This window comes from Ovis aries, chromosome 21 (assembly GCF_016772045.2).
Source record: "Ovis aries strain OAR_USU_Benz2616 breed Rambouillet chromosome 21, ARS-UI_Ramb_v3.0, whole genome shotgun sequence".
NCBI lineage: Eukaryota > Metazoa > Chordata > Mammalia > Artiodactyla > Bovidae > Ovis > Ovis aries.
In genome coordinates this window covers 38,731,184-38,750,452 of record NC_056074.1, presented here as the reverse complement: position 1 = coordinate 38,750,452, position 19,269 = coordinate 38,731,184, and the positions used below count along the sequence as shown (strand labels likewise).

The window sequence follows — 19,269 nt, the reverse complement described above, 5'->3', positions numbered from 1 at the left end:
AGGAGGCTGGCCCTCAGCGTCCACAGGGAGCGCTCTGAGCCCTGGCTCCCGGCCCACTTCCTGCCCCTGCTCCCTGGGACAAGCTTCGGCGGGAGTCCGCCTGGGAGAAGCCGCACAGCTCCGTCACACTCAAGAGGCCTGAGCCTCCTCCAGCTCCTAATTCTCCTGCCCTGTCAGGCCTGACATGAGTTACTCTTCCTTTGGGCCTCTGTCTTTTCCTGAGTGAAGGGGGGACCGGGATCTTTTCTAGAGACGAAGAATATTCCGAGTACCCCAGTTAAGTCAAAGAAACACCAACACACTCTTCTAGTCAACTCCCACACACACGTTCTGTCATTTATGTTTGCCTGCAGATGTTAGATGTCACAACACTTGGCCTGGGACTCTCTCCAGCGTGCAGAGCAGGCACCCTTCAGAAGACCTTTGACCTCTGCCCTGGGCTTCTGAGAAGTGGCACAAACATGCATTCGGTGGTCTGTTTCCACGACTGGCTCCTCACCACCAATGCCCTGGGCTTTTCCCTGCCCGAGGCTTCCTTCACAGGAAGAGGTGTGGGGCCATCACAGCTACGTGCCCTGAGAGTTTAGATCCAATGCTAGGTGGTCTGAGCCCTTACTGCTATGGTACCTCAGCACCAGGAAGCCGTCCCAGCAGCTGAACAAAGTGTCTTTTATTTGTGACACACAAACACAACCAATGCAAAAAAAAGATCACTTTTCCCTTTGATTCCAGTGATAACAAGTTGCTAAAGAAAAAAAAAATATACATATATATCAAGAAGGCATTTTATCTCCAAAGTTTCCTCTAAAAAAACCAAAAAAAACAGGAAAGGTTAAAAAGAACCACACACGTCATGTATACATCTGACATTAATGAAAATAACCTGAAATAGAGTGGAAAACAACTAAAAAACAAGTCTCAATATTTTTTAACATGCCCCGAACAAACCACCAGGGATGGGGGAGCCTGGTGGGCTGCCATCTATGGGGTCGCAGGGTCGGACACGACTGAAGCGACTGGGCAGCAGCAAACAACAAACCAGAAAGCCTGGTACAAGACCTGCTGTTTCTTAAAACCAAGACCTTGCGGAAATGGAGACTGATGGCTGAGAACTGAACAGGCTCAATGGCAACAGGGTGACCTATAAGCCTCAGGCTCTGCCTCCCTGCCCAGCCTGACCCCCGTCCCCAGCAGCCTGTGGGTGTCGGCAGAGGCGGCTAGACAGGCATGGCCCACACCAGTGTCCATTGACCAACGGGGCTCAGAGCCAGGTGTCCAGTGAAGGGAGAGAGACATGGACGCTTCCCTCCCTTTATGTGGGATTTACACTGGGGTCCCTCCGGGGCCCTGAGTGGGAGGTTATCAGAAATCCATGTTCTAAAATGATGACTGTTTATCATTCTGTGTGTCCTTTGACAGACAGCAGGGATCAAAGGAAAAGCTCTTTCTGAATATGCTTCCATTGTTTCAAGATTCTTGGAAGGAACCCTCTAACATCCTCCCAGCAATGAAAACCCTCCCCTTTGGGTAAAAACTGCTGGGAGCCAGCCGAGTGGGGCAAAGGTGGGTTTGCTCCAATGTGAAAGTACGGGGCCCTCTCCAAGGGAGTGCCATGTCCACCGCTGGCCAGTCAAGAGCATCGCAGAGCACTCAGTGGGGAGGCTGTGTGCCCCAGCCCCGCACACGTGGGAGCCTGGGAGAAGCCAGAGCAGCTTCGGGGAGACTGGCCTGCACAGGTGGCCTGAGCCAGGGCAGGGGCTGGGGTGTGAGTGGACTGAGGTCAGAAGCACTGACCAACCTCCTGGGAGCAACACTCTGCAGGCAGGACCTTTGGGATGCTCTGGAAGGCAGAGCTCCAGGCTGTCCCAGGGGAGGCAGCAGGTGCTTTTTCCTGGATAAGGATTTGGTCATTCTCTTCCCTGGAAGGGGAGTAAGGTCTGGGGATGAGGGGTAGCCTGAGCTCTGACCCCATGCCCTGTCCACCCCACGAGAGAGGAAGGGGCTTCCCCGCCCACCTGCCACCATTGGCGGCACCAGGGAGAAGAGCAGCTGTGGGGCCGCGTCCTGTGCTGCCAGCCAGGGCGGGCCTCCCTGAGGGAGCAGGGGCCAGGCTGGGGGTGCAGGCAGGCCTGCTGCTGGCTGGGGGCTCTCTGAAGGCTGGGGGGCAGGGGGGATGGCGGTGGGGAAGGAGACCCACCCTCAGAGAGCTAACAGCACCAAGATGAGAGGAAACAGCATTAACTATGGCAGGAACGAGGGGCCTTAAGGGGGAAGACGAGGGGCTCCCTGATGTTATTTCCCCCTTGAGAGTCAGATCGGGGCAGGGGGCAGGCGAGAGGCAGAGAGGCACCGAGGGGATGGAGATGAGAAGGCCGGGCTCCAGCTCCTTCCTACAGATAAAAACCTCAGGCCACCACCTTGAGATCACGGGGCCAAGCTTGGGATGCAGTCTGGTCAGAAGCCAGAGAAGCCCTAGTTCCCGCACAGGCCCCACTGACGCGGCTTCCCGGCCCCTCAGCATCTTGCTGACAACCACGGGCTCCCAGAGCCAGCTGGTCCCTGGGACAACTCCACTCTAACTGCGGATCCACAAAGGCACAGCCAGGAAGAGCACCCTTGCTCCCCGGAGTTGTGACACAACAGGCCTTCCAGGGGTCTCCGTCGAGCGTCCCCTCCACCGAATAGGAGAAGCCACTCTGAAGCCTCTCTCGGCACAAGATCCTACGCTGAGCCCATTCCTCTTTGGGAACCAGCCAGACCCTGACCCAGGGCTCCAGGATTTTCACGAAGCTGTGAATAAACGCTCCATTCGTCCAGCTGTGTGTGTGGCGGGGAGGGGGCTTGTCAGGAATTCGGCGGCAGGGAGGTCACAGAGCCCCATGCTCAGGGCCGAGGGCCACGTGAGAAGGCAGCCACTGTGAGAGGACGTGCCGGGTGCCCGGCTCCTCGCTGCCCCTCCGGGCAGCCTGCCCTTCCAGGGGAAAGCAGGGGGGCAGGCGGACCACCCCTCCCCAGGGTTGGGGCTGAGGAGGCCGCCCGGCAAGTGGCGTGAGACCAGGGAGAGGACAGGCCTTGGAGAGTGCGTTCCGGCTTCGGACTCAGTGGCAGCAGCCGCCACAGTGCCCACTCGAATGGGAGTGCTGGCTGTCCCCAAACTTGGTCCTCCGGCTCAGGATCTCATAGGAGCAGTCCTCCCCACAGCAACCGGACATGCTTGGGGAAGAGTCATCGATTTCAAATCTGCAGGCAGGCAGGAGGAAAGGGTTGGTGGGGGGCGGCGGACTGCCTTTCACCCCAGGAGTCAGGGCTCAGGAGCAGGGCAGGGGACCAAGCCGGAGGCGCGCCCACACCATCTCCCCCAGCCTCCGCCCCCTGGACCTCAGGCCCAGGAACTCCGTGTCAGGATGAGGGGGGCCAGGACAGGGAAAAAGACATGGGCCGGCAGCCGCCGCCGCCCAGAGGGTCCCCCACCAGGCCCAGCTCCTTACTGCAACGCTTCTCTGAAGAACTGGTAGGCGCCATGATTGTGCTTAAATACCGTTAACATAACCTTCTTCATCTGTGTGCTGAGAAGGAAGCAGAGAGAACCGTCCAGAAGGAGAAACAGGTGCTAAATCACACATGCTCTCTTGTGTCTCCGCCTGCCGTCTCCCGCTTGCTCCTGGGAGTGCTCCTGAGCCCTGCTCAGTAGTCTCACTGCCGCCCTCTGAGACGAGGCTGCTCCCCACCTGACTGGCTTCTCCTCCGCGCCCCAGTGGAGATGCACAGAACAGGCCCTTGGGGTTGCTTGCTGCCCTGGGCCCACTGCACCAAACGTGGAGTCACGGCAGGGCGGGGAGGTTCCAGACCCTTCCAGAACATTCCTGTGAGCCTTGTCCCCACCTCCCCTGCCGGGTGTACGGCAGAGGCAGCTCCTCCCGAGAGCGACACACACACAGCGGGGCCTGTTGGCCATGAGCTGCACAATCTGTATGGGGAACTCACACACACACACACACACACACCACCCCCTCCCTACCTGTTGGCCATGAGCTGCAGAATCTGTATGAGGAACTCTCACACACGCACATGCACACACACACACACCTCTCTCACACACACATGCACACACACACACACACACCCCACCCCCTCCCTACCTGTTGGCCATGAGCTGCAGAATCTGTATGAGGAACTCTCACACACGCACACACAACTCTCACACACACAACTCACACACACATGCACACACATACACACACCCCCCACCCCCTCCCTACCTGTTGGCCATGAGCTGCAGAATCTGTATGAGGAACTCTCACACACGCACACACACACTCACACACAACTCACACACACATGCACACACATACACACACCCCCCACCCCCTCCCTACCTGTTGGCCATGAGCTGCAGAATCTGTATGAGGAACTTCCCCAGGCCTTTCCGCCGCACCTTGCTCTCCAACTGCACCTCGTAGCTGGGGAGGAAAGCAGGGTGAGCCTGCAGGGGCCAGGAGGCCTGGCCCAGGCCCAGACATGCATGTGGCCTCTGCCTCCTCCCCCTGCCCACCCCCGCGCCGCAGCCCCTACCAGTACAGGACTTCATCACCGCACTCCACGTCAAACCGGAAGTGAGAGAAGGCGACAGGCACCGATCGGTTTTCCCACGCAATGAGGTACCAGGCTCGGTCGTCCGTCATCTCCTCGCGCTTCTCTCGGTCCTTCCAGCCCCACTCGCTCTGCTCGTACCTGGGAGACAGCGGCAGTCAGGACAGCGACTCTGCAGGGCACAGCCGGCACCCCGCCCCCCGCCCCAGGCGTGCTTACATGGTCCGCATGTTGGTCTTGGTCAGGTCGAAGGCCCAGTCCACGGTGGCCGGCTCCAGGCCAGACACACGCTTACATTCAATAGAGACGTTCAACCTGCAAGATGAGAGGAGGCGTCTGGAGCCGGCGCCAGGCCCAGCACCGCCCGCTGCCCGGACAGCCTGACGCCGAGGTGCGCCTGGTCTCAGTTCATCTACAGGGAAAAGCTGAGCCCGGACGGGACTACAGAAGGTGCCTGTGAAGGAACGAAGCCGCTCAGGCTGAGATTAACGACCGTCATCACCGGCCTACCACCATCCTGAACACAAGCCCTGCTTCCTGCTGCCCCCCAACACCGTCCTTATCAGACTCAACACCCTGTCAACTCCTGCCCCTCTCGGCTACCTCTCTGCTCTCTCTGCCCATTCTTCTCTACTTTGTTATAAACACCCGAGTCTTCTCTGGTCTCTTAGTTCCTGCCCTGAGGCCTTTTTCCTGTTGCTTTCATTTCTGAATCAAGTCCTCACTGGGCACCCATGGGAGCCCTTCATTCTTATCTTCCAATCTTGCCTGCAAAAGTGGCTGGATGACCTCAGACCCTTCAGGAAGACTGCAGCCCCCTCCCCCTGAGGAGTCCTGCCTGTTGCCTCCTCTGAGGCCACAGGGATGGTCTCGGCTGACCAACAGAATGCATCAGGGTTCAGGTTCACTCCAAGTTCTGTTTCCCTAAACTAATCAATGAGGCATTAAGGTATCAATCTATTTTGGGGGGGCCATGGCAGGCAGCTTGCAGGACCCTAGCTCCCTGACCAGGGCCTGAACATGGGCCACAGTAGTGAAATCTCTGAGTCCCAACCACCAGACTGCTAGGGAATTCCCTCGATCTGCTATTTACTTCTAGATGACTTAAGTAAATTACAGTTAAACTCTTTGGCATACTGTGAAATCACATTTTCCAGGAAGCGCCACATTCTGAAAGGACTGACTTGACTCCTCGGAGGACATCACCCCTGGAAGCCGCTGTCACCCCTGCTGACTGGCGCAGTGTATGAGCTACCTGTGTGCTCGGCCATGTGAATACAGGACTCCTGGCTCTGAAGAGCCTTCTTTCTTTGTACTACTGGCCATGTAGTGGTCAGAAATGACCCAGCACAGCACTGCATCTGTCTTAGCTATCAATTTTCCGAAGGCCGGTTGGAGAGTATTGATTCTCCACTAATCTGACTTCTTTAAGCACATGAAAGTACAGTCTTAGCCACACAAATCGCACACAATTCCAGGCACCAAATGAGCCCAGAGTCAACCGGCAGTGCCTGCTTCCGAGCTGGCCCGTGTTTCTGGAAGTCTTGAGACTGCGGGGCGGGAACACTGAGATCACAGTAAGGAATCTCTGTTGGTGTTCAGTCGCTAAGTTGTGCCTGATTCTTTGCAACCTCGCAGACTGCAGCACTCCAGGTTCCTCTGTCCTTCACTATCTCCCAGTTTGCTCAAATTTATATCCATTGAGCCAGTGACGCTATCTAACCATCTCATCTTCATCGCCCCCCTTTCCTCCTGCCTTCAGTCTTTCCCAGCATCAGGGTCTTTTCCAATGAGTCGGCTCTTAGCATCAGGTGGCCAAAGTACTGGAGTTTCACCTTCAGCATCAGTCCTTCCAATGAATATTCAGGGTGGATCTCCTTTAGGATTCACTGGTTTGATCTCTTTGCTGTCCAAGGGACTCTTGAGTCTTCTCCAGCATCACAATTCGAAAGCATCAGTTCTTCCGTGCTCAGCCTTCTTTATGGTCCACCTCTCACATTTGTACATGACTATTGGAAAAAACTATAGCTTTGACTATACGGACCTTTGACTGTATCACTCTGGCAAAGTGACATCTCCGCTTTTTGATGCACTGCCTAGGTTTGTCACAGCCAAACTATGCCAAAGGACTTCCTGGAATCTGAATGATGATGCAGCTTTGGGAGGAGCTGTACCGCATCTGATCACAGACAGGAAGAATACCTTAACGTGGTACTATGAAACTCAGACACAGCCATGCGAGGCAAACGCAGCGTTACCTACTAGAGCCTCTCCTCGCAACTCACGCGTTTACACTTGTCTTATCCCATTCACTAGAATGCTGACACCAGCTCCTACTTACAGTGCTGGATATAGTCTCTGTGACCCTTAAAACCACCTTGCAAGTTTGGCATCATCATTCCATTTAACCAATAAAAAATAAGGCTCAAAGAGTATGTCGACTTAACCAAATATGGTTAATAAGAAGCATCATTATGATTCAAACCCATGGTGATGATTCTGTAAAATCATAGCCCCTTTTTTTTCTCGAGCCAATAGCATCTCTGGTACCTATTTTATAAGCCAAAGCAACAGAAAGGAGAGGGGAGCTTTAATCCAGCATCAGCAGTGAGCTGGATTAGGGAGGAGAACAGGAGTAATAACAGCTCCCTCCGGTCCAGCCTCAGTGTGTTCCGGGCACTGACACTGCACGCAATCCTTCCGATGACTCTGTGGGCAAAGCACCCATTTCGAAAACTTAGACACAGCAAAGGCAAGGAACTTGTCCAAGGTCACAAAGCCCTAAGTGGCTTTTAACCATTATACCATATGCTCAGGGAAGGAGCGCTGGAATGAGAGTGAAAAGTCCCCTCAGCCGCCAGGGAGAAGCTCCTCAAGCTCAGACTCTCATTTAGCCTCTCGGAGGCTCGGTCCTCTACCTAAAACGAGGGAATGAGCCCAGATGATTTCTCAAGTTCGTTTCCGCTCTGTGGTTCTCGGTCGGAGAGCACGGCCAAGTCCCACACAGACGTCAGTCTGAGATCAGGCCACCTGCGCTCATCCACAGACCCCTCTGGTACTCTAATGGAGGGATCTGTATCAGCAGAATACTAGCCATCGTTTCTGCTTTTTCACTAACAAAGAAAAAGGAAGTCTGAGGACACCTACTCTGGAAAGGTGAATTCCTAAAGAGCAAGGAGAGGACGGGTAGGGACGCTGAACACTCACCCATTCCGGTCGTATTTCTTGAACACTGGGAAAGCCTCCAGCGGGTCTCCAAGCTGTGGAGGGAAAGAAAAGGGGAGCACACAGCACAAGCATGGGCCTGGCCATCACCAGCTCCACCCTACGTGGACCCACATGGAGGCACTGCTCCCCGGCCCAGGAGCAGCCCTCACACAGACCCACCATCTGTCTTAGCTCTGAAGTCATGTGTAGGGCCGTAGCTTCATTTGACACGGGAAAGAAGAACCTTTTCTGCCTAACACTAAAACACTGGCCTCCGGGCCTAAAACCTGCTCAGTGCTCACCTGGGCCAAGAGAAGAGAGGTCCCCTGATCCACTCATGTCCTTCTACGAGGTCCTCAACTAACCTTCCCTGGTCAAAATCCAAGATGGACAATCATGTCCCTGGGCCACATCCTTGGAAGTATGACTGTTTACTGAGTGGACTAAAAGAATAACAAAACCTGGAACGTGAACTGCAGCAGGAAGGGTGACCCAAATCTCTCCTGGTTCATGGGAAAGCTGAGCTGCTCCCAGTCAGGCCCCCCAGGTGCTCAGAATCACGGCTACTCCTCCACTGACTGCGGCCCCTTGAAACCAGGCTGCCGCAACCCCAGTGCACACACAACCTGTGGCCCCTCCCAGGCAGACAGTAAATGTCTGAAGGCAAGAATGAGAAGACTATACCATATTTTACTAGGGAGGCTTCCTCCCCAAGATGCAAAACCCTAGTAAAAACTTTTCCAGACACTTTTCCAGTGGTAAGGAAACAGACCCACAAAGAGAAGCAGCCACCTTCTCTTGACTCCACACTTCCCTGCACGCCTGGGTCCATCCCTGGTCCTCCTCACAACTCTCCCAGGCTTCCAGCCAGGCTGGTCCAAAGCCCCACCCCAACCCCACCACAGCAAGGAGGCAGTAGAGGTGCGGATGCGTAGTAACTCCGTTCTGCCACAGGGTGGCGCCAAAAGAAGTCAAATTTAAAACCAAGCTCAAGTTGCAGGAGGAAGGGACAGGGAAAGAGGGGAGAGTTACCCTGTTGGCGGCGTCCACTTTGGCACAGACAGCATCCATGGCTGCTCGCTCCTCCAGCCGCTTCTGTTTCTTCTCTTTTGCTTTGCTTGACTTCCTCTGCGAGAGGGAAAAGCAGAGTGGGCTGGAAGGCAGTGACCCACGAAAGACGGGACTTGACTTTCCCTCTGGGGACCCTGAGGGCCGGTCCCTGATTCGCGTGCCTGGTCTCAGCAGCAGGAACTCAGGTCTGGCTGGAGACTTGAGCGTTTCCCAGTCATGAGACCATGGGAGCATCGTTAGACTTCTCCACTTCCCTACGGGGAAGAGGATTGACCACAGAACCACTGGGTCACCGTGAGGACTCAGTGAGAGCACAGGGCAATACCTGAAGCAGAGCCCTGCACCTCAGCAGCTGCCTAATAAATATTCATTTGTTCATTCCCTCCTAAGGCAGGAACAAGTAATTTTAGACACATTCAGGGCAGGTTTCAGGAAGGCAATGGCATCTGAGGCAGCTGCTGATAGCTGCTCTTAAGTATAAATTTATTCAAAGCCTTTTCAGTGTCTTCAGGCTTCAAGAAACAAAGATCTGCTCTGGGGACAGCCTCCTGGGGAGGTAGGTCCCTTTCTAAGCGAGGCCTGAGACACTCCAGCTTAAGGAGACTGAGCTGCTCCCAGAAATGGCTGTGCAGGCAAGGCCAGTGAGTGGCAGGCGCACTTAACACCTAGTGACGCCAAAGACAGAGTGAAGGGCCCCAAGGAGTTCACCTGGGGACAGAGGCCACACTGACACATGGTCAGCAGAGCCAAGCTGCAGGGGCGGCTGTCCATACACAGAGAAGCAAACCACGAACCGCCCCCCCCGCACCCCCCCCCCCCCCGCCCCATACCTCCAAAAGGAGCACATCCGGTCTGGAGAGTCACATGAGGTTTTCTCAAGTCTACATGGACCCTCCCCTCTTACCCTGTGTAAAAACTGGTAGGCTTCCCTGGGGGTCCAGTGGTTGGGAGTCCACCTGCCAGTGCAGGGAAGGTGGGTTCCAGCCCTGCTCCGGCAGGATCCCATGTGCTGCAGAGCCCAGAAGAGAAGCCACCGCCACAAGAAGCCCAGGCACCGTGATGAAGAGGAGGCCCTGCTCCCCGAAACTACAAAGAGCCTGCGCGCAGCAACGACGACCCACCACCGCCAAAGAATGATCCAACAAACAAACTGGAAACTTGGGGAAAAGAGCCCAAAGCTCAACAGCCCTTGTCCAAAGCCTCTTTCTACCCTGTACTCCCTTCAGGTCTTAGGACAAGCCACAGCCATTCTTGGAGCCTCCTTCCCTCAACTGATGAGCACGGTCCTGAATACCTCCTTTAAAGTATTAAGCCCGTGAGGGTTACTGCGGCCTGTGACCAATAAGCGACACTTCCCATTCTCACTTCCAAGGAGGGGCAGAGCAGCACAGGCACCTCCTCAATCACCCCAAGGCACTGGGAAGACGGCTCAGCTTTTCACCAGCCACATGGCCTCATCTGACCCCACCCCTCACTTCCTGACCTCACCAGTGAGACATTTTGCTACTTCCAATTCCACCTTAGCTGGGACACAGCCCAGGAAAGGGTGAGCTGGAAAACCCAGCTGCCAGATAAACTCTACCCTCGGTTCCTCCAGGAATGAGTGCTTAACTCCTGCGCAAGCAAGGAGGCACGAGTTCCGATACCAGCTCACAGGGGTGGCTCTTCTAGGTTCAGCCTCGCCCAGCACCGGCTGTGGACCAGCTGCAGGCTGGGCACTGCAGGAAGCCGGGCTGGAGCCCCTTTCTCACCTCCCTGGAGGAAGGAACAAACAAGAGAGCAGACTGTCTTCATGACGCTGGGATCTGGGGATGAACTAGCCCCTCTCTACCACAGAGAGGTTTTAGAGCATCCTTTTTTTTTCCCCTCTGGGAATCTGAGTTTCAAGACAACACTGAGATACTCATCTTGCAGAACACTTTCACAAGAAGAAACTGAGGCTCAAAGGGATGTCGTGACTTGTTCAGAGTTCCCCAGAGACCAAATGGCAAAGGGGAGACTCAATCCCAGGGGCTGGGCTGCAGAGTCAGCATCTGTCCCCCCAGCCAAGCTGTCTCCCACTGGGAGAGCCTACCCGTGGCCAAGACCTTCTCGGCTCTGTTCGGATAAGGTCAAGATGAGACCTCGGGAGCCCCCAAAGCAGCCGCTAGGTTGGTGATTCATTCCTCATTACCCTTCTGGCATGGTGGCAGCTGACGTGACATGCCCACACAGTACCACCCCAGACCCCACCTCCACACTGAGGTAGGGATAAAGAACAGGGAAACCTGAGGCTGAAGATCACCAGGGCTGTGCGATGGGGCAGAAAGGACATGCACTTTGGCATCAAACAGGCCAGGCAACTGAGAAAGGAACTCCACCTCCAGGAAAATGGGGACTTGACTGCCGGCCTAACGGAACAGCTGCAAGGCTAGGCCAGAAGTCCACACACCTTCACCACTGAGGCCAGCTCCCTGCCTTCACCCTGCACGCTAGCTCTCTCCCAGCGTGATACAGAGCTTAAGGATCAGAGGTACTGCACGTGTGACGTCCAGAACCCAGAAGGCAATGAAATCTAGGTTTCCTCCATAGTGTCTCATTCTTAAGCACCAAAAGTAAGCAATTCTTAAGCACAAGCAGCAGGAGGGCCAGGTCTGGGCCTCCAGATTTATGGGCTCATTCACACAGGGGAACAGGTGAGCCAGGCGGCTCTTGGAGCTTCAGGCCGCTGTGGCCCAAGACTGGATAAAGAAAGTGCCCCTTAAGTGCTTCGCTGCCTGCACACCAGGTATGAGACAGGCTACGGCAGGCTGGGCCAGACAGGCAGAGGCCCTCCCCCGAAACGAGCACATGCAAGGAAAAGTGGTCTCCTACTGTTCCAATTAGCTTTGTCCTGCCTTGTGGAGGTAAGACTATCCTGCGGGGACACAGGAAAAGTCTCCTAATTAAAATGGGAAATAAGCACAGTGAACAGTAAAGCTCCTTGTGGTTAAGTGTCTTTCCCAAGGGAGCTTTACATAATAAAGAGTGTGGGATTTTGAGTCAAGAGACCCAGATTTGATTCTCAGCCCTCCCACTTACTTAATAGCTGTGTGACTTTGGGCAAGTTATTTACTCTCTTTCCAACAAGTCACTCAGTTCCCCTGAACCACAGTTTCCTTATCAATCAGTTCAGTTCGGTTGCTCAGTTGTGTCCGACTCTTTGCAGCCCCATGGACTGCAGCACGCCAGGTCTCCCTCTCCATCACCAACTCCCAGAGTTTATCCATAAAACGGGGCTAACGATTCCTCTACCTCACGGGGCTGTTGCGATGGAAAAAAAGGATACACTATACCAGATACAAAAATTCTTTATTGTAACGATTTCTGTTCACAAGTACCTAATACCCATAAACACCTGCTGAATAAATCCTCCAAGATTCAAAGCCAGGTCTGAACCCCAAAGTCCATGCTCCGTCCATCAATTAAACGTAAATGACGCTTGCTGTAATAAACTGATGCAAGTGCTGTCTTCACATGCAGCTGTCAAACTCCTCCCCTTGCTATTTCTATCAAAGCAGTCTCTCTCTCTCTCTCTTTTGGCCACACCTTGCAGCTTGTGGGATCTTAATCCCCTCATTAGGGCTTGAACCTGCACCCTTGGCAGTGAGAACACAGTCCTAACCACTAGACCACCTGTAAGTCCCTCAAAGTGGTATTTCTAAGACTGCTGGGCATAATAGTAGCTCTATGACTGTGAGGGGTCACAGAGTAAAATTAAAAAACACCAACATGAGGGCAGGAGGCACCTTCCAGAAAACAGCCTTGGTACCCGTTAGGTTTTCAGTATTAAAGCTTCCATCCCACAAGGAATCCAGAAAAAAAACTTGTTTCTGGCAAAGAGAGTGAGTGAAAGTTGCTTAGTCGTGTCTGACGCTTTACAACTCCACGGACTATACAGTCCATGGAATTCTCCAGGCCGGAAGACTGGAGTGGGTAGCCGTTCCCGTCTCCTGGGGATCTTCCCAACCCAGGAGTCAAACCAGGGTCTCCTGCATTGCAGGTGGATTCTTTGCCAGCTGAGCCACCAGGGAAGCCCGAGACAGAGCTCTAAATTCTAATTCCTGAGACACCACCTGTGTGGCAGCAAGGGCGAGAGAACTATGAAGAGAACGGCGCCCCGCCTGAGGCCCCCCTCCCCCTCAGCCAGCAGCCAGACCGCCATATGCAGCAAGGCGCTCTGCTGGAGGGCAATGGCTAGGAACCATGACCCTTCCGACATGAGGTGGGGAGTCCACAGCCCCCCACTCATAAAGAATGAGGATAACAAGAGGGTTCTGGTTCTGCATCAGGGAGGAAAATTCAAATCTCTCTTTTGTAGTGAGCTTTAGGCCGGAAGAGACCAACCAGGTAGGGGCTGTTCTGAGAAACACATCTGTAACGTATGAGTAATAAGATTGGGGCCCTACAGAAAGCAGCAGGATCTCAGGATCTCTGAGGCCGGCTGTTTCAACTCAGCCAATGAGGAAGTGTTGAACCAGAATGGCATGTTATGCTTGCTGCTTTCTGCTCAGTCTGGAACGGCTGATGCTGGGCAGATTCACCAAATAATACCAGGGACACAAGATTTTATTCAGTTTCAACAGAAGATGGGGCCTGGGACCTTTCACTAAAATCTAGGTTAAAGATGCCTAAGGCCTCCAAACTTGATTTTCTACACATGAAGCACAGTGTCCCAAAGTCCTTGCTGAAACACAGTGAATAGGTTTTGACATGGATTACATAAAGTGCTCTGACATGGGTAAGACAACCATTTCTGTCTAACAAGTTGATTTATTCAGTCAATAACTATTTGAGTGGAGAGGATAAAAATCTAGGTCAATAACTGTAGGGACAAACCCAATGGGTTAAAAATAGCACAAATCTATTTTAGAAAACTGAAGGCTGAGAATACAGGGGAAAATAACAGCCCTTATTTAAGAGGCAGCCATGTGATTATTTACATTTACTATCTCATTTAATCCTCACATCTGTCTCAAAGGGAAGGTATCCTCATCACATCCATGAGGAAATTCAAATCCACAAAGGCCAGGTCACTGGCACAACATCATGCTGCCAGTAAAGGAAGATCAGGCTGGAACTGGAGTTTCTCTGGCTCCAAAGTGAAGACTCACTACAGGTGGTGGAAATTTCGTGTAAAAACTAAGATACGTGGTGCCAGGGAGGGCCAGTTACTTATTCAGGAGAGTGACCAGTGCTGCTCTAACTAGGACTTCAGGAAGGTGAACTCACAGAAACACGCGAGTAACTTCTGCCCAACCTTCTATCAGCGCATGCCCGGGAAAGGCATAAAACGCACCTCTAGACTGCCTTCTGCGGAACAGGTGGTCACTATCCATCCGGGGCTGGGGCCATCACCCGGGCCCTTCCACCGCCCCCTGCTCAGCTTCTGCACAGCTTCCCCATGCAAAACCACCTGCGGTGTGAATACCACTAGCAACCCAACTAATAAGACCCACTTGCGTGCATCTGGGAAGCCCCTGAAGGCAAGCCTCTGTCGATAAGGAAAAGAATGTTTCTGGAGCAAGAGGAACCTGGTGGAGACATTCGAAAGATCCTGGGGAAACCAGCTTCGCCGAGTAGCGGGAAGCGCTGAGGCCGGGGATTCGAGAGCCCTGAGTCAGGGTCTGGCCCCCAGTCACTGTCTGTGACCTTGGCTGGGTGCCTCGTTTCCTTTGGGCCTCGGTTCCCTCCGAGCCAGTGCAGGCCTAGGATATGGGAAGCCACGAAGCTAGTGACAGCCGGATGATGGGTGACCCCCGGGGGCGTAGGGGATACCCAGGGACTGCTCGGGGATGGGGGGTGGGCGCCAAGAAGATAACAGATCCTAGAGGAAGGCAGGGGCGGGCGCGACGCGAGAGACGGGGGGCACCGTAGGGGGTGGGGCCCGGAGAGGGGGCTCCCCAGGAGATTTCCAGGGCTGGGCCGGGCGTGGGGACACTTCGACTGAGGTAGTCGAGTCATGTGGGGGCTGGGAGGGGGGGTCACGTGAGGCCAGAGGGGGTCAGGGTCACGTGAGAGGGGGTTCAAGGAACAATGGGGGCGCAGGGGGGTGGCAAGGGGAACGGGGAGCCTTCCCAGCCCTGGCGTCTCCCCCCTCTGCCTCACTCACCCCCATGGCGACAACGGCGGCGGTGGGGCTCAGCTCCTCCTTCCCACACTTGCCGGCTGGGAGGCGGCGGTAGCGGCGACACTGGAGCGGCGGCGGGCCCTTACTGCGCATGCGCCTCGCGAGCTCCCCAGCGCGCCCCGGCGGGAACCGCGCCGGCGCAGAGCCCCGCGAAGGGACGGGCTGGGGTAAGGCGCGCAGGTGGAGAGCCTGGGAGGCGGGCCGAGGGTCTAGCACACCAGAAAGAGGCGGGAGGCTCGGAGCAAGCGTCGCGCTGGGAATGACGTGAGCCCGGGCCCGCCCCCTTCTCTCCAGGCTGTGTCTGTAACCATGGCAACGGCTTCACAGCCCGCGGGGCAGCGCGCTGCTGGACAGCCGGGTGGGTGGCAACGCTGCCCATGCGCTTGCCTGTGCGTTTCCTCCGCCTGACCCGGTCATCCGCTGAGCAGCCACCTTCCCAGCCGACCAAACGCGTCAAGACCTCTGAAATACCTGCCCCTCCTACAACCCGCGGGCATAGGAGAGGTGTTTGGAACATTTCCCACCTTCTAGATCGTGAACTCTTGAAATCCCTTTTCTAAGCAGAGTCATTCATCCATCTAACTTTTTTTTTCTTTTTAATTCATCTGTATATCTATCTTCTAAGCATTCATTCATCCTCCATTCATTCGCTCTCTCAATAAACACTGACTAGGACCATACCGGAGAAGGCAATGGCAACACACTGCAGTATCCTTACCTGGAAAATCCCATGGATGGAGGAGCCTGGTAGATTGCAGTCCATGGGGTCGCAAAGAGACGGACATGACTGAACAACTTCACTTTCACTTTTCATTTTCATGCATTGGAGAAGGAAATGGCAACCCACTCCAGTGTTCTTGCCTGGAGAATCCCAGGGATGGGGGAGCCTGGTGGGCTGCGGTCTATGGGGTCGAACAGAGTCGGACACGACTGAAGCGACTTAGCAGCAGCAGCAGCAGGACCATACCTGAGGGGGGCATGGCTACTCCCTCCAGTATTGCTGCCAGAGAATCTCCATGGACAGAGAACCCTGGCCGGCTATGGTCCATGGGGTCGCGAAGTATTGGACATGACTGAGCGACTAAGCACAGCACAGGGCTATACTTAACGCTATGTGGAGCCCAGGGGATGCAGAAAGAAACAACCTGCCGTCCCAGTCAAGAACTTACACTTCAGAGGGGAGGTGGGCATGTTTACTGGGGAGTGGAAGGTAATGTGAAATTGAGACATCCGGCGTCCTGGACTTCGTTCATTTCAGTCTATCCCAGCAGACCAGTGTGACCCCCGCTTGACCCGCATCACCGTCACCTGGGGAACCTGTGCACTGTGCAGGCCCTGGGGCCTACCCCAGAATCTCCAGGGCTGGAGCCAGAATATTTGCTTCTAAGAGCTCCCCAGATAGGGTCATACTCATGGAAATCAGAAAACCGCCACCCAAGACAAGCCTTATAGGCTTTGTCAGGTCTTACTCCCTGTCCTTCCCTCAGCACAGCACAGGGGTGGCCCCCAAACAGCCACTCAAGCAGCATTTGTTGAGTGCCCATCATGTGCTAGGCACTGTTGCAGGCAGCAAAGAAAACAACAAACAGAAAAGGCACTGCCCTCATAGAAACTGTATTCTAGAAGGAACAGGAAAATTATAAACGAAATGAGTGAACCAGTAACATACATATCATGTTGGATGATACATGTTATATGCAGGAAAACGAAACAGGGAAGACAGATGTGGAAAGTCAAAATTTGTTTTTATTTTGTTTAATATTTATTTATTTGGCTGCATCGGGTTTTAGCTGTGGTACACGGGATCTTTAGTCCTGACTTGCAAGATCTTTAGTTGCAGCATGTGAACGCTTAGTGGGGTCAATTTCGATGACCAGGGGTGGAACCTGAGCCCCCTGCATTGGGAGCACAGAATCTTAGCCAGTGGACCAGCAGAGAAGTCCCCAGGTTTATAGTTTTAACTAAAACGTTCGGAGAAGGCAAACAAGAAGTGACATTCGAGTCAAGATCTGAAGGAGGGGAGGCAGAAAGTCCAGAGGCCGTCTAGGGGAAGGGCATTCCAGGCTGGGGGTGCAGGTAGTCCAAAACTCCCCAGCAGGAGCACGATCGGAATGTTTGAGGAACTAACTACAAGCTGCACAGTGGACTGGAGCAAAGCGGGCCAGCGGGAGAAGGGTGGGAAGTGAAAATCAGACAAGTTAGAGGTGGATTCTTTAGGGCTTGTAGGGTTTTTTTTTTAAGATAATGTTATTTATTTCTTTACTTTGGGCTATGCTGAGCCTTTTCGATTCTCAGGCTGTCCTCTAGTCGTGGCAAGCGGGGGCTACTCTCCAGTTGCGGTGCGCGGGCTTCTCACAGCAGTGGCTTCTCTCGTTGCAGAACATAGGCTCGAGGCACGTGGGCTTCAGGGGTTGTGGTTTCCCGGCTCTAGGGCAAAGGCTCGGTAGTTGTGCTGCATGGGTTTAGTTCCCTGAAGCATGTGGGAGCTTCCCAGATCAGGGCTCAAACCTGTGTCTCCTGCATTGGCAGGCAGATAGATTCTTGACTACTTAGCTACTAGGGAAGCCCAGGCTTGTAGATTTTAAAACACTTTGGCTGGAATTAGAGTGAGCTATTAGAGAGTCTGGAAGGAGTAGAAGGCCTGGGTTATGTGCTCATAGGACCACCTGGCTGCTGGGTTGAGAAGAGTGTAGGGGCCAGGTCAACGGCAGGGCAGTGCAGAGGCCACCGCTGTAATCCATACAAGAGTGATGGTGCTTGCCCCAGCTGAGTGGCAGTGGAGGTGGGAGAAGGGCTCAGGACATGGACACATGTTAAAGGAAGATCCAAGGACTCCCGATGGACTGGATATGGGGTGTGGGGGAAAGAGAAGAACCAAGACATCTTCAAGGTTTTTAGCTTGTGCTCCTGGAAAAATGGAGTGCCTTCGACTGAGATGCAGACAACTTTGAAAGGAGGAAGATGGATGGGGAAGGGGAAGACCAGGACTTCAGTTTTGGCCACGTCAGGTTTGAGATGTCTTTTTAGACATTCACAAGGAGATGTGGAGTAATCAGAGGCTGGAACTCAGGGGAGAGGTCCAGCCTGGAGATATCAATTTCAGCGCGTCAGGTATGAATGGTATTTAAAGCTGGATGAGACTGGGTGAGACCGTAGAGGGAATGTCAGTAAACTAGAATGAACAAATCTTAGGCCTGCATCCCATTCCTGGGTCAGAAAATCTGGTTTCTAGCACTCTAGGGACCAGAGAGGGAACTAAGGGTGGGAGGAAGGGTGGTCAAGGTAGGTAGAGGGGGCTTCTGAACTTGCCCTTGAAGGAGGAGGAGGTAAGGAGGTTTCCAGGGGAGGAAAGAGTATTTGCCAGCCAAGGACGCATGCAGGGGTGGGGCAAGGGGATCCCCAGAGGGAGGAAGGGCAGAGTGCAACCCCCCAGCCTATTTTGGCTTCTCTGTGTCCTCACCCACATTGAACGTCATGGTCCGTTCTTTCAGGGATCCCCGCCACCATGATACCCCATGCCCTGTCTCTTTGGCCACTCCTCATTCTTGGGTCCATCCGCTCCAGGCTGCCGGAGATTGCTGGACACCAGACCAGGCCTGGGAGGTGGGCCCAGTAGTCCCTTGGGGAGGTGATATCACCTAGGCCCTCAGGAGACCTGAGAAGGCCCGGTGCCCTATTCCTGCCCCACAGCAGTGTCCTTCTCCCCGGGGGCTGCCCCAATTATAGGCTCTCTCCTGCTCAGGTCTCCCTGGGTGGTGGACAGAGCTTGCTTTGGAATCGGACTGGCCTGGGTTTAAACATCCTCTCTGCTACTTCCATCTTTTGTGACTTTAGAAAGAAAGAAAGAAAAGTGAAGTCGCTCAGTCACGTCCAACTCTTTGCGACCCCATGGACTGTAGCATACCACGCTCCTCCATCCATGGGATTTTCCAGACAAGAGTACTGGAGTGGGTCGCCATTGCCTTCTCCAGAGGATCTTTCCAACCCAGGGATCGAACCTGGGTCTCCTGCATTGTAGGCAGATGCTTTACCATCTGAGCCACCAGGGAAGTACAGTTGTACAAGTTGAGAGTTGTGAATTAAGTTTTATTTGGGTCAAAATGAGGACTGCAACCCTGGAGGCAGCATCTTAGCTCTGAGAGGCTGCTCCATGGTGGCGGTAGGAAAAGTCAATATACAAGAGTTTGGTGAAGGGGGAATCAATACCATGAAGCACTCATTTTCAAAAGGTTTGTTGTTATTCATGAGGATCT

The 19,269-nt window shown here is 54.0% G+C and overlaps 1 protein-coding gene and 1 non-coding gene across 2 annotated transcripts; both read right to left on the bottom strand.

The window, feature by feature from the left end:
- Window positions 1-655: 655 nt before the first annotated feature.
- On the bottom strand, window positions 656-15,103 carry NAA40 (N-alpha-acetyltransferase 40, NatD catalytic subunit). The gene is made up of 8 exons (XM_042238335.1): window positions 14,999-15,103; window positions 8,830-8,925; window positions 7,798-7,850; window positions 4,810-4,905; window positions 4,573-4,731; window positions 4,377-4,460; window positions 3,489-3,566; window positions 656-3,240 (listed from the first exon to the last, which is right to left on the bottom strand). Exons 1-8 carry the CDS (start codon window positions 15,002-15,004, stop codon window positions 3,099-3,101), a joined length of 714 nt encoding a protein of 237 aa, XP_042094269.1. The 5' UTR covers window positions 15,005-15,103; the 3' UTR covers window positions 656-3,098.
- A 3,890-nt stretch (window positions 15,104-18,993) lies between these two features.
- On the bottom strand, window positions 18,994-19,065 carry TRNAC-ACA (transfer RNA cysteine (anticodon ACA)). The gene has a single exon. It is a non-coding gene; the product is annotated as a tRNA-Cys (tRNA).
- Between the last annotated feature and the right edge of the window lie 204 nt (window positions 19,066-19,269).